This window comes from Grus americana, chromosome 39 (assembly GCF_028858705.1).
Source record: "Grus americana isolate bGruAme1 chromosome 39, bGruAme1.mat, whole genome shotgun sequence".
Classification (NCBI taxonomy): domain Eukaryota; kingdom Metazoa; phylum Chordata; class Aves; order Gruiformes; family Gruidae; genus Grus; species Grus americana.
The window spans coordinates 136,224-150,110 of record NC_072890.1 but is presented as its reverse complement, the minus strand read 5'-3'; the positions used below and the strand labels follow the sequence as shown (position 1 = coordinate 150,110).

Genomic DNA, 13,887 nt, shown 5'->3' with positions numbered 1-13,887 from the left:
GGATCTATAGGCATCTATAGGGGTCCGTAGGGGCCTATAGGAGCCTACAGAGCTCTACAGGAGTCCGTAAGGGCCTATAAGGGTCTGTAAGGATCTATAAGAATCCGTAGCGGCCTACAGGCATCTACAGAGCCCTGTAGGGGTCTGTAGGGATCTATAGAGCTCTATAGGGATCTACAGGGGTCCGTAGGGGCCTATAGGGGCCTATGGGGGTGTGAGGGGCCCGGCCTCCCCCACCCCTCCTCACCCACCGCTACCGCTGCCGCCGCCGCCGCCCCCGGCCCGGCGCCACTGCGCAGGCGCAAACCCCGCCCCGCGCTTGCGCAAAGCGCCCCCGCCCCTCCGCGCAGGCGCAGCCACGCCCCCCCGCCGCCGTCGCCGTGGTAACCGCGGGGCAGGAGAGGTGGTGTCTCGAGTCTCCTCCCACCCCGCGGTGGCCAATCAGAAGCGGGGACAGGGTGGGGGGGGTGGGGCTAGGCGTTCTTAAAGGGGCGACGCCACGGACGGGGACCCCCGGAGCTCTCCCCAGCCCCCCCGGGACACCCCCCCCCCCAGGCCTAAAGCCTCCTCCTGAACCCCCGAGGTCCCCGTTAGAGCCACAGAGACCCCCCCCCAGCCCCGAGGGACCCCCTTCACCCCATGGGGACCCCCCCTGAGGACCCTCTCAGTGCCACCAGGACCCCCCCACAGGGACCCCCAAACCCCAGACACCCCCCAAACACCCCCCCACCCCTGTAGGGACCCCCAAACACCCCCCCACCCCCATAAGACCCCTAAGGGACCCCCTTCACCCCATGGGAACTCCCCCAGGGATCCCCCGCACCCTTGCAATCCCCCCAACCCCTTGGGGACCCCCCCCCCCCCGAGGACCCCCCAACCCCTTGGGGACACACCTCCCCCCCCCGAGGATCCCCTCAGTGCCCCTCAAACCCCCTGGGACCCACCTGCCCCCCCCGAGACACCCTGAACCCCACGGGCACCCCGGACGCCTGTGTGTGTCGCCCCCCTATTTCCTGGGAGGGGGATTCTTGTTGTTGGGGGGGGGGGTCCCCAAAACTCTCCATTTTCAACCCTTTATTCATCGCATTCTCCCGCAGGAAAGCTTACAGCCGCCGTCTGTACACGGTGCCCCACGCTGGGGGGGGTGGGGGGGCCCCCCAAGACACACCCCACCCCCCTTCCCGGCACCCCAAAATCTACCCCCCGCCCCAGCCCTTCACCCCCCCCCCCCAGCCCAGCACAAAGCACCTTTGCATAGATCGTGTTCAAAAGGAACCTATTTTACATGGGGCTGTACAGGGGGTCGGGCCCCCGCCAATGTACACGGGTAAAAAACGCCCCCCCGGAACCACCCGGGGTCCCCCCCCGGACCCCCTCCCACCCCCCCCCCCCCCCCCGACTCTGCTGGGCTCCCCTGGCTGCCAGCTCCTGCCGCAAGATGGCTGCCGGGGGCGAGGGGGCTGCCGCAGGGTGGTGTAGCTGCCGGGGGAAAGATGGCCGCCGGCTGTGACGGCCAATGGAATCGATTGGCTGCCGTGTTTCATCTCTGCCAGGGTCAAGATGGCCGCCAAGTCAGATGTCTACTGGAGTCAAGATGGCTGCCAGGTCCTATGTCTGCTGGGGTCAAGATGGCTGCCGGGTACCATGTCTGCCAGAGTCAAGATGGCCACCGGCTCCGATATCTGCTGAGGTCGAGATGGCCGCCGAGTCTCACATCTGCTGGGGTCAAGATGGCCCCTGGCTGCGACATTCACTGCGTTTCAAGATGGCCGCCGGCTACGACATCCATTGGAGTCAAGATGGCTGCTAGTTCCCACATCTGCCCTGGTCAAGATGGCCGCCCGCTCTAATGCACACAGAGATCAAGATGGCCACCAGCTCTGATGTCGGTTCATTCAAGATGGCCGCCAGCTCTGACGTCCGTCGGGATTGAGGTGGCTGCTGACTCTGACGTCACTTGGTTCAAGATGGCTGCTAATTCGGACATCACCGTTCGATTCAGCCACCGCTGACATCACAAAGATCACGCTTCTGACATCACTGTGTTAGAGAGGGCCGACGATTCTGACATCATCGTGCCTCAGGATAACCACCGCCTCTGACATCACTGCATGTAAGATGGCTGCTGGTTCTGACATCACCAGCTTCAAGGTGGCCACCGCCTCTGACATCACATGGACCAACATGGCTGCGGTTCTGACATCACCTAGATCAAGATGGCTGCCGCCTGTGACATCACTGCATTCAAGATAGCTGCCGCTTCTGACATCACCAACTGACATCACCAAGTTCAATACGAGTGCCCATTCTGACATCATTAGGTTCAAGACGGCCACTGCCTCTGCCAGGTCGGCCATCTTGGGGTCCTCTGGGCGGCCATTTTGGGACTTCCAGTCGGCCATCTTGGGGTCCCATTGGCCATTTTGTGCATGCACCAGGTCGGCCATCTTGGGATCGCCCCAGCGGCCATTTTGAGCAGGCCTGTCGGCCATCTTGGGGCCACCGGCTTGGCTGTTCTGAGGGGTCGTCTGGTCGGCCATCTTGAGGGCACGGTCGGCCATTCCCTGCTGAGGCGGTTCCTGTCGGCCATTTTGAGGGGGCTCGTTCAAAAGTGCCAGATCAGCCATTTTGAGGTGGTGGTGGTAGGGGCTGGTCGGCCATTTTAGGATTGCCCGTTTGATCATTTGGAAGCTGCGCCCGGTCGGCCATTTTGAGGGGGCTCAGGTCAGCCGTTTTGCGGGTGCCTGGTCGGCCATTTGGTAGCTGGTTGGTCAGCCATTTTGCAGGCACCGAATCGGCCATTTTCTACGCGCTCAGTCGGCCATTTTGTGCGCACCTGATGGGCCCATCCACCCAGACCCTCTGGGAGCGCCCTGCCGGCCATCTTGTTTCCCCCCCTCAACCGCGCCGCCCCACTCAGCCCTTCATAGGGCCCCGGTCGGCCATCTTGCCGGCCCCCTTGGGCCGCAGGGGGGCGGCCGGGGGGGTCACGTCTTGGCCTTGCGGCCGCGGACGGCCGCTGCCACCGCCGAGGGGGTGTCGGGGGGTGCTGGCGGACCCCCGGACGGGGTGGGGGCAGCAGCGGCTGAGCGGGTGTTGGCGGCGGGAGGGGCTGTGCAGCGCCGGGGGGGCTGCTGCCGCCGCCGCTGCCGCCCACGCCGCGTCGGCGGTGGAGGCCGCCGCCGACAGTGCCGGGGAGCCCCCCCGCCCCCCCTCCGGCGCCGTTTGGCTGGGGGGGGCCGCCGCCGCCCCCCCTCGTCCCCGCTCCCCCCCTCCTCCGAGGAAGGCGGGGGAGAACGCCGCCGCCGTCGGCCCGGCTCCCGCTCCAGGGGAGCCATGAGGGGGGCCCTGGGGTGCCGGCGGGTGCTGCGGGGTGCCGGGGGGGGCGAGGCGCTGCTGTCGGGGGACGCACGCTTGGGGGGCCGCCCCCGCCGCCGTTTGCCGGGGCTTTGGGGGGCCCCTGTGGCCACTGATCCCCCCCGAGCCGGCCGCCCCCGCCGCCGTTTGCTGGGAGGCTCGTGGTGGTGGCGGCGACGCGGCCCCCCCCGGCGTTTGGGGGGACGCCCCCGGCGACGTTTTGGGGGGCCAGGGCTGGCGCCAGGGCTGGGGCTGGCGCCGGGGGGGTCGTGGCGGCGACGCCGGGGTCGCCCCGGGACGGGGGTCTCCAGCACTGTGACCAACCGCCCCGGCAGCTGCCGCAGCACCTTGGCCGCCGGCCCCGGTCCCCGGCTCTGCCGGATCTCCACGTCGGCGCTGCGGCGGCGGCGGGGACCCCGCCCGGCCCCGCCCAGTCCCGCCCCACTCGCCGGCGTTTCCACCGGCCCCTCCGGTGTCACCGGCGACGCTTCCGAGGGTGCCGGGGCCGGTGGTGACGGCGCGGGCGGCGTGGCCAACGTTGGCGGCGATGCGTCCGGTTGCGCCGACGCCGCCTGGGATGGCGGGAGAGTCACCTGGGATGGTGCCGGTGCTGGCTGTGATGTCAGCAGCACCACTTGTGATGTCACCGGTGCCGGGTGCGACGTTGGCGGTGGGGTGCTGGGCGTCACCGGCGCCTGGGATGGGACCGGGGGCGGTTGCGGCGTCACAGCGGCTGCTTTGGCAGCTGCCGGGGCTGGTTGCGACGTCAACGGGAGCGGTTGTGATGTCACTGGCGCCAACTGCAATGTCACCGGGGGTGTTTGTGACATCACCGGGGATGTTTGTGACATCACCGTGGCCGGCTGCGATGACACCGGGATCGCTTGCGACGTCACAGGGGCAGCGGGCAGGAGTGGGTCCGCATGTGACGTCACCAGGGCAGCGTGCGACGTCACCGTGTTCGCTTGTGACGTCACCGGGGCTGCTTGTGTCGTCACAGCGTTGGCTTGCGACGTCACCGGGGTGGCCGTGGCTGGAGGTGCCGGGGACCGTCGGGGGGACGTCCCCGCCCCGCGGGGGGACGTCGGCGGCGTCCGCGGCGACGTGGGGGCGGCCCGCGGCGACGTCGGCGTCGCCCGGGGCAATGTTGGCGTCGCCCGCGGGGAGGTCGGGGGGGCCCGCGGGGACGGAGGTGTCACCCGCGGGGACGCCGGCGGGGCCCGGTTGGCCGTCCCGGCGGCGCGCAGGCGCTGGCTGGCGCGGGTGCCGGGGCGCTCGGGGAGGGGCCGGGTGGGACCCCGCACCCGTCGGGGCCGTCGGGGTCCCCCAGGGCCTTCGTCACCCCCTGGGGCGGCGGCCGCCTCCTCCTCCTCCTCCTCCTGGGGGGGCAGGCGGAAGCGCCCACCCCCCTTGGCCTGGTCGATGTCCTTCCGCGCCGCTTCCACCTGCTCCTGCGTGAGCAGCACCCATGGGTGCCCCCGACCCACAGCCAGACCCACCCCCCCCCCCGCCGGGTGCACAGCAGGACACCCAGCTGCCCCCCAACCCAGACTGGGGCACCCACGGGTGCCCCCACCCCATAGTTGGGACCCTCTGGGACCCCCCCCCCAGCCCCCCATCCAGGCAACCCCCTACCCCATAGCAAGACCCTGAGGGGTTGCCCTCCACCCATAGGTGCCCCCCACCCCACCCATGGGTGCTCCCCCCCCACCCCAAACACCCACCTCCGCCTGCTTCAGCTCCTCCCGGCTGACGTCCTCCAGCGACGCCTCCAGGAAATTCATGGCGTAGCGCTCAATGGGCGTCAGCTGCCGTACGGCACGTCTGGGTCCCTCGAACACCGGGGTGTCCCCCCCTCCGATGCCGGGGTCCCCCCTGGACCCCCCCAAACCCCCCCCCCCCTTGGACCTCCCAAACTCCACCCTGGACACCTGGGTGCCCCGTAACCCGCCCCGGACACCTGGGTCCTTCCAGCTCACCAACCACTGAGGTTCTCCTGAACCTCCTGGACAATTGGGGTCCCACCAAAGCCCCCCCCCAGATCCACGGGTGCCCCCCAAAACCCCCCAGGCGTGGGTGCCCACCTGCTCGACCAGGGCGGCGATCTCCTGCTCGGCCTTGGAGAGCTCTTCCTCGGGCTCAGGGCCACCTCGCTCTTCCTCGGGGCTGAGGCTCTCGCTGAACTCGGCCAACGCTGCCACCCGCTCCGCCTGCGCCTGCGAGGCCGCCCGGATGTCCTCGGGGTCCTCCGCCCCGCAAAGTGCCTGGGGACATCATGGGGACATCAGGGACGTGGGGGACACCGGTGATTTGGGGGATACCAGGGATGTGAGGAACATCTGGGACGTGGGGGACACCAGGGACCTAGGGGACACTGGGGACATGGGGGACATCTGGGATGTAGGGGACAACCAGGGACATGAGTGACACCAACGACATGAGGGACACCAATGACGGGAGGGATGCTGGGGACATGTGGGACATCACGGACATGAGGGACATCAGGGATGTTGGGGACACCGGGGACATGGGGAACATCTGGGACATGAGGGACACCAATGACATGCGGGACATCGGGGACATGCAGGACATCTGGGATGTTGGGGACACCAGGAACATGGGGAACATCTGGGACATGAGGGACACCAATGACATGGGGCACACTGGGGACATGCAGGACATCTGGGATGTTGGGGACACCAGGAACATGGGGAACATCTAGGATGTGAGAGACATCTGGGACTTGGGGGACACCAGGAACATGGGGAACATCTGGGGCATGAGGGACACCAATGACATGGGGGACACTGGGGACATGCAGGACATCTGGGATGTTGGGGACACCAGGAACATGGGGGATATCTGGGATGTGAGAGACATCTGTGATGTTGGGGACATCTGGGACTTTGGGGACACCAGGAACATGGGGGACATCTGGGACATGGTGACCATCAGAGGTGTTGGGGACACTGTGGACATGGGGGACACCAGGCACATGGAGGACATCTGGGATGTTGGGGACATCTGGGACGTGAGAGACATCAGGGATGTAGGGGACACCAGGGACATGGGGACCATCAGGGGTGTTGGGGACATGAGGGACATTGGGGGACATCAGGGGACACAAGGGGACACAGGGGTGTGGGTGATACCAGGGATGTGGTGGACAGCAGGGGCATTGGGGACATCAGGGTACACAGGGATGTGGGGAGACACTGGGGCCACCGGGGATGCTGGGGACATCGGGGCCACCAGGAGACAAAGGACACCAGGGGACGTGAGGACACGAGGCGGCATCAGGGTGACATCGCGGGGCCGCGGGGTGACATCGGGGGGATGCGGGGTGACCTGTGGCCCCACCTGCTCGAGGATGTGGGTGCGTCGGGTGGCTGCCGGGTCCTCGTCCTCATCGGGGGGGATGTCCCCGTCCTTGTCCTTGTCCCGTTCCTTGTCCTTCTCCTTGTCCCTGTCCGGCTCCCGGCGCCCCGGTTCCTCCGGCGCCATGTCGAAGAGCTCCCGGATCGTTTGCTGCGGTGGGGGGGGTCAGTGCCAGGCCCGGACCCCAGGGACCCCCCCCAGAGACATGGGACCCCCCCGGCCACCTGGGTCCCACCCGGCTACCTGGGTCTCCCCTGGCCACCTCGGTCCCCTCTACTACCACCAAGCCCTTGAGATGTGGCTCCAAGGTGGGACCATGAGGAGGTTCCTGGAGACCTGGGTCTCCATGGTGGGGGGGGTCCAAGGGTGTCGGTGACCCGATGGCTGGGTCTCCTCTGGACACCTGGGTCCCCCCTGCCACCATCAAGCCCTTGAGATGTGGCTCCAAGGACCATGGGGAGGTTCAGAAAGACCTGGGTCCCCATGGAGGGCGTCCAAGGGTGTTGGTGACCCAACACCTGGGTGCCCTATGGACAACTGGGTCCACTCAGACACCCCCGGACACATGGGTCCCCCCTCAGACACCAGGACCCTCCATGCCACCACCAAGCCCTTGAGATGTGGCTCCAAGGCGGGACCATGAGGAGGTTCCTGGAGACCTGGGTCTCCATGGGAGGGTCCAAGGGTGTCAATGCCTGGACACCTGGGTCCCCTCGACACGAGTCCCCCCCTGCCACCAATCAAGCCCTTGAGATGTGCCTCCAAGGTGGGATGAGGGGGAGGTTCCTGGACACCTGGTTGCCCATGAGGAGGTCCAAGGGTGTCAGTGCCTCAACACCCGGGTCCCCCCGGCCACCTGGGTCCCCCTGGACACCAGGGTCCTCAGTTACCTGCTTGAAGTAGGCGGTGGTGAAATTCCCCCCCTCGATGGCCATATCTCCCAGCATCCTCTTCTGGTTGGCCTTCTTGAGGATGTTCTCCTCCACTGTCCTCTCGCTGATGAGCCTGAACAGGGGACAAAGTGATGGAGTGAGGTGACCACGGAGGACCCAGGCATCAGGGCGAGGACCCAGGAACGTACCGGTAGATGTGGACGTCACGGGTCTGGCCGATGCGGTGGCACCGGTCCTGGGCCTGGGCATCCATGGTGGGATTCCAGTCGCTGTCGTAGAAGACGACGGTGTCGGCACCTGCCAGGTTGACGCCGACACCGCCGCTGCGGGTCGAGAGGATGAAGCAGAAGATGCGCTTGTCGGCGTTGAAACGCTCCATCAGGGCCTGCAGGAGACACCGGAGTCCCACGTTAGGGGGTCCTGGACGTCTGGGTGTTACCTCCAGACACCTGGGTCCTCCATGAACACCTGGTTCCCCTCTGCCACCACCAAGCCCTTGAGATGTGGCTCCAAGGTGGGACGAGGGGGAGGTTCCTGGAGACCTGGGCCCCCACGGGGGGTGGTCCAAGGGTGTTGGTGCCCCCCCATGCCTTGGTCCCTCCTGGACACCTGGGTCCTCCATGGACACCTGGTTCCCCTCTGCCACCATCAAGCCCTTGAGATGTGGCTCCAAGGCGGGACCAGGGGGAGGTTCCTGGACACCCCACCCATAGCGGGGAGCAAGGGTGTCAATGTCTGGACAGCTGGGTCCTCTCAGACACGTGTGTCCTGCCCTGGACAACTGGGTCCCCTCTGCCACCATCAAGCCCTTGAGATGTGGCTCCAAGGTGGGACCAAGGGGAGGTTCCTGGAAACCTGGGTACCCATAGGGGGGTCCAAGGGTCTCAATGGACAAATGGGTCCCCCCAAACACCGGGGTCCCCCCCCGAACTCCACCAGGTTCCCCCGCACCTGGCGCTGCTCGACGCGGGTGCTGCCGTCCAGGCGCAGGTAGATGTGGCCGTGGTAGGTGAGGAAGCGCTCGAGGACGTCGAGCATCCGGGTCATCTGGGTGAAGATGAGGACGCGGTGGGCCCCCGCCTTCAGGCGCCGCAGCAGCACGTCCAGCGTCTGCAGCTTCCCTGGGGGGGGACGCCGGTGTCACCGGGGGCCACCGCCAAGGGGGAGGGGCAGGGTGACCCCCCCACGCTTTGGGATGGAGGTGGTTGGGGCGGGGTTGTGGGGACATCAACGGGGACATCAATGGGGACATTGCCAGGGACATGGGGACATCAGTGTGGCCATGAGGACGTCATAGGGACATCATTAGGAACATGGGGACACAGCTAGGGAGGCGGAAACATCAAGGGGGACAACACTAGGGACGTGGGGACATCGACGTGGCCATGGGGACATCATTAGGAACATGGGGACATCACTGTGGCCATGGGGACATCAACGTGGCCACGGGGACATCACAAGGACAATACTAGCGCCATGAGAATGTCAGTATGGCCATGGGGACATCGTTATGGCCATGAGAACATCATGGGAACATCATTAGGAACATGGGGACACAGCTGGGGACATGGAGACATCAATGGGGACATTGCCCAGGGACATGGGGACATCAGTGTGGCCATGGGGACAATGCTAGAGACATGGGGACATCACTGGGGCCATGAGGACATCACGGGGACATCATTAGGAACATGGGGACACAGCTGGGGACATGGGGACATGATTGTGGCCATGAGGACATCATGGGGACGTCGTTAGGAACACGGGGACACGGCTGGGGACACGGGGTCATTAATGGGCACGTGAGAACATCTGTGTGGACATGGGGACATCACTCAGGGCATTGTTGAGCACACAGCTGGGGACATCATTAGGAACATGGGGACATTGGTGGGGACACGGGGTCAGACCAGGGCCATCGGGGGGGGGGACATGAGGTTGGTACTAGCGACATGGGGACATCAGGGACTGATGTCCCCAAGGCCCCTGGTGTTCCCAGCGTCCTTGATGTCCCCAAGGTTCCCAATGTCCCCACCACTCTTGATGTCCCTGATATCCCCGGTGCCCCTGATGTTCCCGATGTCCCCCAGACCACCAAGGTCCCTGGTGTCCCCAAGGCCCCTGGTGTCCCCGATGTCCCCGATGTCCCCAAGGTCCCCACCACTCTTGATGTCCCCAGTGTCCCTGGTGGTCCCAGTGCCCCTGATGTCCCCGGTATCCCTGGTGCCCCCCGGTGCCCATGACGTCCCCAAGGTCCCTGATGTTCCCAATGTCCCTGATGTCCCCACCACTCTTCATGCCTCTGATGTCCCTGGTGCCCCTGATGTCCCCCATGTCTCCAAGACGCCCAAGGCCCCTGGTGTCCCTGATGTCCCTGGTACCCCTGATGTCCCCAAGGTCCCCACCACCCCTGATGTCCCCGATGTCCCTGGTGCCCCCAGTGTTCCCAATGTCCCCAAGGTCCCCGATGTCCCTGGTGTCCCCAATGTCCCCCATGTCCCCAAGACCCCTGATGTCCCCGATGTCCCCACCACTCTTGATGTCCCTGATGTCCCTGGTGCCCCCGATGTTCCCAGTGTCCCTAAGACCCCCAAGGCCCCTGGTGTCCCCGATGTCCCTGGTACCCCCAATGTCCCCAAGGTCCCCGATGTCCCCACCACCCCTGATGTCCCCCATGTCCCCGGTGCCCCCAGTGTCCCCGATGTCCCCCAGGTCCCCAATGTCCCCACCACTCCTGATGTCCCCAAGGTCCCTGATGTCCCTGGTACCCCCAATGTCCCCAAGGTCCCCACCACCCCTGACGTCCCCGATGTCCCCGGTACCCCTGATGTCCCCGATGTCCCCACCACTCTTGAGATCGCTGATGTCCCTGGTGCCCCCGATGTTCCCGACGTCCCCCAGGTCCCCAATGTCCCCACCAATCCTGATGTCCCCCATGTTCCCAAGGTCCCTGGTACCCGCAATGTCCCCAAGGTCCCCACCACCCCTGACGTCCCCGATGTCCCTGGTACCCTTGATGTCTCCACCACTCTTGAGATCCCTGATGTCCCTGGTACCCCTGATGTCCCCACCACTCCTGATGTCCCCAAGGTCCCCAATGTCCCTGATGTCCCTGGTACCCCGATGTCCCCACCACTCCTGATGTCCCCAAGGTCCCCAATGTCCCTGATGTCCCTGGTACCCCGATGTCCCCAAGGTCCCCACGACCCTTGAGATCCCTGATGTCCCTGGTGCCCCTGATGTTCCCGATGTCCCCACCACTCCTGATGTCCCCAAGGTCCCCAATGTCCCTGATGGCCCTGGTACCCCGATGTCCCCAAGGTCCCCACCACCCCTGATGTCCCCGATGTCCCCACCACTCTTGAGATCCCTGATGTCCCTGGTGCCCCTGATGTTCCCGATGTCCCCAAGCTCCCTGATGTCCCCGGTACCCTGATGTCCCCAAGGTCCCCACCACCCCTGATGTCCCCGACGTCCCTGATGTCCCTGGTACCCCGATGTCCCCAAGGTCCCCACCACCCCTGACATCCCCGACGTCCCCGATACCCCCGATGTCCCCCCGGTCCCCAACGTCCCCACGGCTCCCGATATCCCCGATGTCCCCGGTTGTCCCCAAACCCCCTGATGTCCCCGATGTCCCCACGTACCGCAGTCGTACTGGATGAGGCGCAGGTCGGGGAAGTGGGTGCGCATGCTGCGCAGCACCCGGTGCAACGCTCGCCCGCGGGGCGCCAGCTCCTCCCGCAGCCGCTGCTCCAGCTGCGCCCGTTGGCGCAGGCGCCAGGGTGGGGGGCGGCAGCTGTGCAGGGCCACCCCCCGCGCCTCCACCGGCGGCAGCACGAAGATGAACCTATGGGGGGGGGGGGGGGTTGCGGATAATTTTTGGGGGGGGGACACACGACACGCCCCAGCCCGGGCACCCAAGACCCCTCCCCAGACACCCACGTGTTGTGTCGTCGTCGTCCGTCCCCCCCCAAAATCCTGGACCACCCACCCCAAGCCCCCTGGGTCCCTCCCTGAATGGCTGGGTACCCCCCCGCCCCAGACACCTGGGTGCCCCTCCTCGACACCCGGGTGCCCCCCCCAGACACCTGGGTGCCCCCCGAAAGCCCTGGACCCCCAGACCCCTCCCCGGACACCCATGTTCTTCCCCCCTAAAAATTCTGGAAACCGCCCCCCCCCCCCCCCCAAACCCTCTGGGTCCCTCCCCAAATGCCTGGGTGTCCCCTCCAACACGTGGGTGTCCCCCCCCAGACACCTGGGTGCCCCCCAAATCCCCTGGACACCCATGTTCCCCCCCCCAAAATATCTGGGACCCCCAAAAAATCCTGGAACCCCCCCTAAAACCCTCTGGGCCCCTCCCCAAAAGCCTGGGTGCCCCCCCCTGACACCTGGGTACCCCCCCAGACACCTGGGTGCCCCCCAAACCCCCTGGACCCCCAGACCCCCCCACGTTCCCCCCCCCCCCAAGCACCTGATGCCCCCAAAAAATCCTGCTCCCCCCCAAAAAAAACCCCCTTGGACCCCCCCAAAACCCCTTGGGCCCCCCCAAACCCCCTGGATCCCCCCAAACACTTGGGTCCCCCAAACCCCATGACCCCTCCTTGGACCCCCCCAAACCCCCCAGCCCCCTGGGTCCCCCCAAACCCCCTGCCCCCCCCAACCCTTTCCGCCCTCAAAACCCCTTGGGCCCCCCCAAACCCCCTGGATCCCCCCAACACCTGGGTCCCCCAAACCCCATGGCCCCTCCTTGGACCCCCCCAAACCCCCCAGCCCCCTGGGTCCCCCCAAAACCCCTGCCCCCCCCCCCCAAACCCTTTCCGCCCCCAAAACCCCTGGCTCCCTCCTTGGACCCCCCCAAAACCCCTTGGACCCCCCAAACCCCCTGGATCCCCCCAACACCTGGGTCCCCCCAAACCCCTTTACCCCCCCCCAAACCTCTTCTTGGATTCCCCCCCAAAACCCCTTGGACCCCCCCAAACCCCCTGAACCGCTCCCCACCCACCCACCTAGACCCCCCCCCAAAAAAACTCTTGGGGACCCCCCCCCCACCCCGTTACCTGTCCAGGAGGGGCTGGAGCTGGCGCAGGCGTTGCGGGGGGGCGAGGACGGCTCGAGCCAGGGCTCCCCCCGGGGGGGGCGTGGGGGGGGGCAGGGTGCAGAGCCCCAAAACTTCGCTGCCGTAGACGGGGGCCAGCCCGCAGCGCAGCTCGTTCAGCCGCAGCAGCCGCTCCAGCCGCTCCGCGCGGCCCCTCCCCCGCTTCGCCTCCAGGGACTCCTGGGGTGGGGGTGGGTGGGGGGGGTGGGTGGGGGTCGACACCCCCCCCCCCCGGTACCCCCAGACCCCCTCCCCCCGTACCCCCATCCCAGGGTGGCTCCTCCCCCGCTGCATCTCGGGGGGGGAGAAGGGCCCCCCCCAGCACCCCAATTTCCCCTCCCCCCCCCCCCGACCATCCCCTCCAGCACCCTAAGTGGGGGAGGGGCGTGACCCTCTCCTCGGGTGTCACCCAGGACCCCCCCCTCCCCCCATCACCCCCCCCATCATTGGGGACCCCCCCCACCCATGGGTGCCCCCCAAATCCCCCCTTACCCCCCCTTCGAGACCCCTTGGTGCCCCCCCCACCCATGGGTGCCCCCCAAATCCCCCCTTACCCCCCCTCGAGACCCCTTGGTGCCCCCCCCACCCATGGGTGCCCCCCAAATCCCCCCTTACCCCCCGCTTCGAGACCCCTTGGTGCCCCCCCCACCCATGGGTGCCCCCCAAATCCCCCCTTACCCCCCCTTTGAGACCCCTTGGTGCCCCCCCCATACCCCTTCCCCCCCCCTGCACAGAGACCTCTCAGCGCCCCCCCCCCCCCACCCATGGGTGCTTACCAGGTAGAAGGGGGAGCGCGGAGGGGGTGGGGGCTGGCGGCGGGGGGGCGGCCGGGGTGGGGTGGGTGCTGGGGGGGGGCTGGGCCCCCCCGGCCCCTCGGGTTCCTCTCGAGGGGGGGCAGCGGCGGGGGGGGCCGGGGGGGCCCCCAGGGGGGCGGCGGCGGCAGCGGCGGGAGGGGGGGCGGTGGGTGCTGTGGGTGCTGCGGGGGAGGGGAGGAAGAAGGGGGTCAGTGGGGGGGGGAGGGGGGGGCTGGGACACCCGTGGGGGGCAGCCAGGAGGGCACCCCATAGCGGGGGGGGGAAACACCCAGGGGTGGGTGGGGGGCACCCATGGGTTTAAAGGGGGCACCCTGGGCCATGGAGGGCACCCATGGGTGCAGGGGGG

At 67.1% G+C, this 13,887-nt stretch overlaps 1 protein-coding gene across 1 annotated transcript in view; it reads right to left on the bottom strand.

Annotated features, from left to right (window-relative positions):
• Positions 1–2,987: 2,987 nt before the first annotated feature.
• SRCAP (Snf2 related CREBBP activator protein) overlaps positions 2,988–13,887 on the bottom strand; it is a 32,976-nt gene continuing 22,076 nt past the window's right edge. The window contains 11 exon segments of the mRNA XM_054808747.1: positions 2,988–4,808; positions 5,082–5,165; positions 5,442–5,621; positions 6,718–6,885; positions 7,626–7,740; positions 7,817–8,013; positions 8,580–8,749; positions 11,276–11,478; positions 12,689–12,906; positions 13,503–13,544; positions 13,546–13,702. Coding sequence (XP_054664722.1) covers positions 2,988–4,808; positions 5,082–5,165; positions 5,442–5,621; positions 6,718–6,885; positions 7,626–7,740; positions 7,817–8,013; positions 8,580–8,749; positions 11,276–11,478; positions 12,689–12,906; positions 13,503–13,544; positions 13,546–13,702 — 3,355 coding nt within the window.